At 34.0% G+C, this 9,191-nt stretch overlaps 1 protein-coding gene across 1 annotated transcript; it reads left to right on the top strand.

Annotated features, from left to right (window-relative positions):
* The first annotated feature begins 1,788 nt into the window (after positions 1-1,788).
* LOC126975804 (zinc finger protein Elbow) lies at positions 1,789-5,984 on the top strand. Its single transcript, XM_050823835.1, has 2 exons — positions 1,789-2,043; positions 3,775-5,984. Exons 1-2 carry the CDS (start codon positions 1,984-1,986, stop codon positions 4,960-4,962), a joined length of 1,248 nt encoding a protein of 415 aa, XP_050679792.1. The 5' UTR covers positions 1,789-1,983; the 3' UTR covers positions 4,963-5,984.
* Positions 5,985-9,191: the final 3,207 nt, after the last annotated feature.

A 9,191-nucleotide genomic window follows, 5' to 3' on the forward strand; every position in this document is an offset into this window, starting at 1 on the left:
AAAGTTTCTGATGACAAGTTAACGTCGTGATTCATGCTTATTACCAGTGGGAGACTCCTTTGCACAGGATGCTGAGTAGATTATGGGAACAACAACGACGCTTATTTCTGCCATGAAGCAGTAATGTGTAAGCATTATCGTGTTTCGGTCTGAAGGGCGCCGTAGCTAGTAAATTACTGGGCAAATGAGACTTAACATCTTGTGTCTCAAGGTGACGAAAGCAATTACAATTGCTACTACAGTGCCGCTCTGAATTTAAGGGTTTTTCAATGATCCTATATATCCTCGGTCCTTTTCATAAACAAGTCACGTCAGTTGGTGCTGGGGTTGCTGCTTTAACTGCAGAAGAGAGCAAACGTTGCATGTAATATGAAAATGATGAATATCGTAGAGGCGCGGAGAATGCAAAAAGTACTATGCACCTCAATTAACATTATCTTTTTTATGGAAATAATTAGTGACATAAAGGCCTAAATGGATTCTTCTCCCCATTAATGGTACAGTATGATCTGAATCAGAACGCATTATGAAACAACCTAATGAGTAGTGTAATACGTTACAATTCTAATGGCAGTGACCTGCAATGACTCATTTGCCTGTCATAACAAAAGTATCATTAACCCATATTTATTATTAAAATGGTGAATAGCACAAAATATACCCTTAGGTATAAGTAACATTATATAACCAAAAAGCCCCTAAAATCGAAATTAACAATGCGCTCTAAAGAAAATAAAACAAAAAACTAATCTCTTTTCATTTTTTACTTCGGATAATACGTTGGTGCACTTAAGTAAGATTATATAAATTGCGATGAGTCGTCACTTTAACCCGTGTAAACAATGAATGGTAAATTTCACCCCACCGCGGTGGTCTCACTCAACCAACAATAGTCAATAAAACTTCCCCGAAAGCGAATGGTCTACCTGCGCAGATTACGCAAACATTAAAGAGAAAAAACGAAAGTCTTAAAAGAGGTGCTTGTCTGTTTATAAAAGAACATAACTCTATGACAGTGTCTTTCATTTTTTTTAATGCAAATTTTATTTAAACTTAACTATCAAATTATAAGGCTTACTATTATGTAATTTTCCAAATATGAAAGAATATATTTATAATAATATTGTAGTATATATTAAAAATATAAAGCAAAGTGATTCTCAAGTTGATAAATAGTAATAAATAAGGTATATACGTGATAAACTAAGAACTAAGATAACATTAGAACAAATTGAGATATTTAGTACAAAGTATTAATAAAAATAATAAGTAAAAAAAACACAATCTATTTTTGACAATGTAATCATAATTATAATTTATTTATTTAAATTTTCATTTTTCGCACTACATAATAAGCCGTATATGTGTTGATTTATAAAGGCAATCATTTTACCGCAAATCAGAACGCTCTAAAGTGCTAATACAACTAGAGACACATTTTTTTTGAATTTTCTAACACTGACTATTGTATTTCAACAAAAACTAATTTAAGTTACAAGTGACAAACAGTAACCACAGAGACGTGAAGGGAATATCAAAACATCGTCGTGGTCGATACGACAAAGCTAAAATATTGCCTCGCTTACACACTGCTATTCAATTTCCCGCGCGATGCATCTCTGTCACATCGCCTTTGACCGCGCTGCATATTTTATAATAATCCTTTCATCAAAACGGAAAGCGTTCTAGTAATTTTTCCGCGCGAGAGCGAGATGCATAATAAACAGGGTGTCAAAGCGCGGTGGGGATAAGACGGCAAAGCTCCCGCAAAGTACACAGAATGCAAAAATGGCGTGGTGACGAGTGACAACGTGTCAGAGGGGGGACCGGGGAGGGCACCGACTGCCGAGACCGGTTCAGTTGAACGTCAACCGTTGCTGGATGTGCACGTGTCCGTGATCTAGTGCAGTGTGTGATGTGATTATTGGATCGTGAAGTGATAATTCGTTTAAACTGGAGAAGGATAATTTACTGTGGAGCAATATGCTCACTTCCAGCAATCAATACTTGCGTCCAGATTACCTGTCGCCTTTACCAACTACGGTTAGTGTCTTATTAATTAGCGCATTTAGTCATAAAAATAAATTATAGCTTATGCTATTTAATATGCTAAATTGTTATATTCTGTCTTAGATATTATTAAAATTTCAAGCGATAACGAAGTGAATTACGACATTGTATTTAATTAAAGGCTATTAAACTGTTTCAAGGCAACAAAAACTTTATATTTTTATGACTTTATAATGCAAATGTTAACTGATTTATAGCGTTAATTAATAGACTTTATAGTCTTTTTTGTTATGACTGGAAACGCGGCAAATTTATTATTGAAACAGCTTATTTATTTATTATTAAACCGAGTTTTTTTACACGAAATCATGGAATATTTTTAAAGAAACTTTATACCGATTCAAAGTTTCTTAAGCAGTTTAATTACTTTACTGTCGAATATAGATAAAAAGTTTTGACTGTGACAAATAGGGTGATTCGTTTCAAATTACTTTTAAAATACTCAAGAGTCAATTAATACGTTACTAGTACTAATGGTCTCATTAAATTAATTTATCTATCAATTTAGCTTCAAAATAATAAATATTAATATTCAATATTGGTGAAGTATATAGGTAATAAGCAAAGCATAAAGATTATGTGCATATAACAATATTTTGTCATTTGCTATGTTCTTATCTAAAATCATAAATACTACCTTATTATATTTTGTAAATTTATAAAAATATTGCGGTATTTGCCCATCTCTTAATTAAGTATCGTATTCCTATAAATATTTAATAAAAAAAAATCGAGTAATGTTACATACAACCTTTTTAGAAAGCTAATTTGAATAATATAACCGTCGATAAATTACTGTACCTTTAAACACAACCGTACGTACGATAACGTAGATAGATAGTTATTAGAACTATAAAAAATTAAAATAACTACCTATAGTAATAAATAAATGTTAAACTGTAAATTAAAATTATTCATATCTAGTTCATTTAAATTTTAATTCAATAAATAGCTGCTAAGCCAACAGTTATTTATTAGAAATTACTCGAACAAACATGTCTCAAACTTCCATGGCTTTTAATATAACCCTCACACTTTTATATATAGTATTAATCAAATAGTAATTGCAATTATAATATAATTGTTATAAGCTTATATCTTTTAATATTTTTTCTATTCCACCTTTTCTGAAAACAACAATGAGGAACTTAAATGAAATATTTTAATACCTTAGAGTAAGTTAAAAAGGATAAAGAACTGTCTTACACAAACATAGCTTTGTGTAATTCAGCTAAGTTTTTAAAAATTCATGTTAGATGATATTCTTAAGAAAAATGACACAAAATGAAGCTCATGTAAAGTTGTATCTGCAGATATAATTATAATTTAATTTTCAATAAGTGAACGTGTCTCAAATACTTTCATTCAATGACTTAAAAAATTTAGCTATTAAAATGTATCCCAGAAGAGTTAGTATTGAAACAACAATGTTCTCGTTCACTTTACCGTGATAATAGACGTGACAGCTCGGCAAGTTCAGGCGCGCCGCAAATTCAGCGGTACAAATTGGCCTTTTCACTGCGAGATTACATCATGCGGGAACCGAGTGAAATGTCAAGCGGGGCCGACGGCTGCCAGACGCGCGGATAATGGCGCGTCGACCGCGTGATTGGACACCCTCTGTCCCACCGCCCAGACACCCCCAGCTCGCTTTGTGCTGTCACTTGCAAACCAATGTTTCATTCCATAACTTCTTTGTTACAGCTCGACGCGAAAAAGAGTCCGCTGGCATTACTGGCGCAAACGTGCAGCGCTATCGGCGCTGATACACCGAATCCTAAACTTATCTCGGCCGCTGAAAAGGCAAGTAAGAAATATGATGAAAAACAATCACATGTCGATAGTAAACCAAGTTTCAAGCCTTATGAATCGTGCCTAACTACGAGAGAAAAGACTCGAACGCCCGAAGATAGAGCCTCAGTAAATACACAATCTAAAACGCCATCATCCAAAGGAAGTGCTTCAACAACTCCCGTACAAGCACGCTGTAGTAGCAATCAAAGCTCATCATCATTACGAACTTCGCCACAATCTCACCGTAAAACACCGTCTGAGAAATGTGATGAAAGATCGAGTCCTCTCTCTTCACCAGCTCAAGTGAAATCTAATTCAGACTCAACAAATTCAACGTCCAAGTTACCGTATCCACCAAGCTCACTACCGTCCACTTCAGAAACCAAAGAATCTTCAAGCTTCAAACCAAGCGTACCTGTAACATCATCGCCGTTTTTCGGTGGATTACCTCCCTCCGGATTTCCATTACCGATGGATTTAATGACTAGTAGTATAATGGCCGCACAACATCATGCCTTAAAGAATGGTATCAATCCATATTTAGCATATGCGAGGATGAAAGCTCCTGGAGGTGATATGGGGATTTGCAGAGATCCGTACTGTACGGGTTGTTCTCTAAGCTCTCATTTGCTCAAATCTGCGGTATGTCCAGCTGGATGCGCACAGTGCGATCATGCAAAGATGCCATTTTCCTTACCGGCCGGTCATCCAGCCGCGGCAGCGTATGCTCATGCTCAATTAGCAGCACTAGCCGCAGCATCCCAGCTGCCATACGTTTGTAGTTGGATGGCAGGAGACTCTGCTTATTGTGGAAAGCGATTCGCCTCATCAGAAGAGTTGTTGCAACATTTGAGATCGCACACGGCAAGCGGAGAATCGAGTCCTAGTTTGTCAATGCTGAGCGCCACACATCCGATGCTACAAAGAACATATCCAACACCACCGCTATCACCTCTAACACCAAGATTCCACCCATACAGCAAGCCATCTCACCTCATGTCGTCGTCATCGCTGCCTTTTCCTATTCCACCACACCCTTCGCTCGCTGCATATTTCCCATCATATCCATTATTTGGACCTAGACCGTTGCATCCTTGAGGACCATCGGCGCTCCACATAAACAAAAAAGGGGGCGCCGAAGACTAATGCCAAAAGGACATTTGGAACTGAAGAAGGTGTATATATAAAATAGTGTTCTTCTAGTTTCTAGTCGGCTCATATCATCGGACATAGCCCCAAGGGGCGCTACAGCTGTGATCTCTATCTTTAAATAATCGTGATGTGCACTGACTCTGCTCGCGCCACTTACCTCGCGAGCACTTTTTATTTCATAGTTAGACTAACGAAAATATTATGTACCAAAACTATAGCGCGTAATTTATTAGTTTATCTTTATTTGTTATTTCTATCATTAGCGACAATTGTTAAACGTGTTTGTATTTTAATATTCACTTAAAAAGGTATAACGATTGTTTCCTTATTTCCCTGTCCGAACGAGCTTCTGATATTTGTTAAACCAATATTTTATATTGCATTATTATCAATACGAAAAGCACAATTTTCATGAGGCAATATTATCCACGTTTTTGTTATTAGAATCTATTCCAGCGTTTGATAAAATAAGACTTAAACGACTTGGCAGACTTTCAGCGCAACTAAAGATACAATAACTGTTGATATATTTGTTACAATTAAATGCAATGCTTAGTACACTTTGGAAAATATTTTAATGGACTTGTCATGGTAACTTTTTAAATAAATATTCATTAGAAATGAAGTAAGTTTAACAGCAAAGATTGAGATGTTTAGATTACTTTCGATTAAGCCCATTAAAATAATTTAAATCCAACTATATTTCATTTATGCAGTAAGATTGAATCTCTGTATGATAAAATCTTCATAGTCGACACTTAATATTGAAAATTTACATTTTAATGCTATTCATAGTAGAACTGTTTGTAAAGCAAAAAAGGAAATAGCTCATTTAAAAATTGTAAAGCATATAATTTATGGCGTCTAGATTCTCTAGATATTGTATTCAATGGTACTGTTAACATTATGAAATGTTGTTATAATTATTATTAATGGAGAAAAATATACGTAAAGATTTAATTTCGAAATCAGTTCTTTTATTTGTGTTGAGGTTTCGCATCCTTAAATATATAACAAATAATATTTAAATCATGATACATAATGAATAAATTCATTTTAAATAAATAAATAAATCAATTTTAAATATTCCATGATTAATTAATTTTAAACTTATTAATATTTTAACCGTGACATAATATTGCTTAACCAGTTGAAATTTATGATCTTCATTAATTAATTATTTTTATCAAATTTACTAACATTTGTTTATATTATTGTTAAAAGCGATAATCACTTAGAACAACATGTAAAGAGGCATAAAAATAATTTATTTTCTCAAAATTGATTCCTTTACAATTCTTTTTGGTGGATTTTAAGTGATTTTTTGATTCACAAATAAATTTAGGCATGAACCAACCATTGGGGTTTCTATCACAAAGAGTTATTTAAACGGAGCAAAAGCTCTATAGTAATAATTATTACGTATTACAATGTAATTGTAAAATACCAAAGCATATATTTCTATACTTAATAAACTTAAAATATTGCTGTAAATGTTATATTATTTTATGATTATTTCCTATCATACATTGAATTAGCCTTAGAGACTCAATTTTTTTATTAACTGTTTTAAATGCTACTTATCTATCCGAATGTATTAAAAGAAGGAGGTAATCAAATCATGTTAATTTTTGGATAAAGGAATATATCGAATGCTCAAGTTTAAAAAAAATGATTAGATTATGATTTGAACAAATAATTATATATTTTTATATATAAATATTTGGTATAATAGTGGAACCGGTGAAATAGGCCACAAATGGATACAAGACATTTGAACTAGCATCCAACACTCCAGTGTGAGACTTCTTTGCATAGAATACCAGCTAGGCTTTAGCACCTTTTATGCCGTCAAGCAATTATTGAGGTGTTTCTGTTTGAAGGGTGCTTAAGCCAGCGATTGTACTTCGATGATAAGACTTAACATCATATGTGTCACTGTGACCAGTGCAATAGCGGGAAAAGAAGTTAGAAATTTTGGTGCAGAACTTTACACTTAAATTACGATGAGCAGTACAAGCGTATAGATTTTTTAAAATGAAAATAAGGGACGAGACCAGCAGGACATTCAGCTGATGGTAATTGATACGAATGCCATAACAATGCAGTGCTGCACAGCTCTGTATGTGGAACGCCCAATTTTTTTTCTATTTTTGTGTGGAAATCTTAATGGGGGTTCACAAAATACCTACATCTATTTACCAAGTTTCAACGGTATCTTATAGTTTCGGAAAGAAGTGGCTGTGACATACGGATGGACAGACAGACAGATATGACGAATCTATAAGGGTTCCGTTTTTTGCCATTTGGCTACGGAACCCTTAAAAGCTATTTTGTTATACACCAATCTAGTAGCGAACAGGGAACAGTAGGTTTGCATCACGCTAGCAGTAATTATAACAAAATTACGTCACAACTTGCCAGTAGGCAATAAAAAAACCATAAAATCATATTATTACAGACGTCTGGAAGTATATAATTATATAAATTACGTTCATATGTCATCTAAGTAGTAATTTAAACACATTGTAATGAGTGTTGCAAGCTTAATTACGGTGGGTAAAGTAGAACGCATAATTATGTTTCATTAGATTTCAAATTTAATTACAATTGTGGGTATTTTTGTGTTTATAACTTTTCGTGTATTTTTTAAGTGAACAAAAGTATTATATTGTACACGACCGTATAGTCGAGTGGTTAGCGATCCTACCTACTAAACTAGAGGTCCCGGGTTCGAATATATAGTTCGAAAGGATTATATTAAAAAATTTATGACCTTTGCGACATTCGTAATTTTTTTTTGGTTTCTTCGTCCAAATTGTTCAAGCCCATACAGCCGTATTGGTTATTTATCAATTAATTGTCAAAGCCATCTTTGCAAGATTTTTACAATACTGTTCTTTCTACAAACTTAGAATTGCAGGAGGAATAAATAATTTTAAGGGTTATACTATTATATTATAGGATTATAACTTCTTGCGTGCAGACATAAGTACACACACACTTTTTTTATTATGATTCAGGTGTGACGTATTTCTCATTGAAAATATTATTATTGTAACTTACTTAATTTGTAACCAGGATTTTTTGGTTTCATTTAATCCTTTATTTGCCAGCCACTAATACAAACGTGGAAGACACATGATAAAGGTTTATAACGCCTGCCCGTTGCCTCCACTTGTCTGTTTTTATGTACGGATCACTAAAATATGTATGTATGTATCTTATAACGAACATTTAATGCTATATTATTTCCTCAACGATAATAACCACAAATCATTTTTGTGAGTTGTCCGAGGCGCGTCTGTAATTAGGAGGCGTGCAACGATAAATTATAAGCAATTTATCTGTCTGTCTGTCGCCATACATCAGCGCGCAGCCCTGGCTACCGTTGAAATATTGTAACTGATGGTATGAGGTATACTATTTATTCGTATTCTGACTAGACGGGAGCTAAAAACATTGCGGATAATATATAAAATAAGAAAGTTTATCATCAATTACTTACTCACTTTCTGATAGACATACCTCCAATATTTCATTACTAGCAGTTGCCCGCAAGTTCATCGACTGAGATTATTTCCCTGCTGGAAGTGCAATCAAACTTATTGTCAAAAGTCGAAACTATCGAAAAACCGCACTTCAGAGTTCATACCTAAAGAAGTCGCAATTTATATTTTTTACAATAAAGAGCTGATAGTTCTATTTTTTCCAAACTTCCCCGTAAACAAATAATCAATTTACATATTGTTATTAGCCTCCAAGTTGGAGGTACTTTTTTTTTTCAAAGTTTGATTCTGGCCTTATTATTATAATAAGATTATCGAGTAGCATAAACTCGTAACCAGAATTTGTTGCTATGTTAAAATTTCAATTGGTAATCCGATGCCTTCAAATTACATTTGAACCTGAACACGTGCTTCGAGAAGCCAAAATTATTGTATGGGATAAGTGTACCATATGGGATAAGTGTACGATAATGGCCCATAAGAAAGGCATTGAAGCTCTAAATAGGACTCTCCAAGATATGAGCAATTGACACCGACTTATTGGTGGTACTATTGGCTGGTGACTTCAGACAGACGTTGCCTGTTGTCTTACGAGGGACACGTGCAGATGAAGTGAAGGCTTGCCTTAAATCATCAATTCTATGGCCTAAAATTAATATTTTGTCC

The sequence above is a fragment of the Leptidea sinapis genome, chromosome 37, assembly GCF_905404315.1.
Source record: "Leptidea sinapis chromosome 37, ilLepSina1.1, whole genome shotgun sequence".
In the NCBI taxonomy this organism is placed as follows: domain Eukaryota; kingdom Metazoa; phylum Arthropoda; class Insecta; order Lepidoptera; family Pieridae; genus Leptidea; species Leptidea sinapis.

Excerpts from the sequence above, each read along its gene's own strand:
- LOC126975804 (XM_050823835.1), top strand. The coding sequence starts at position 1,984 with ATGCTCACTTCCAGCAATCAATACTTGCGTCCAGATTACCTGTCGCCT. Across the intron at positions 2,044-3,774 it reads TGTCGCCTTTACCAACTACG|CTCGACGCGAAAAAGAGTCC; the intron begins GTTAGTGTCTTA and ends TCTTTGTTACAG.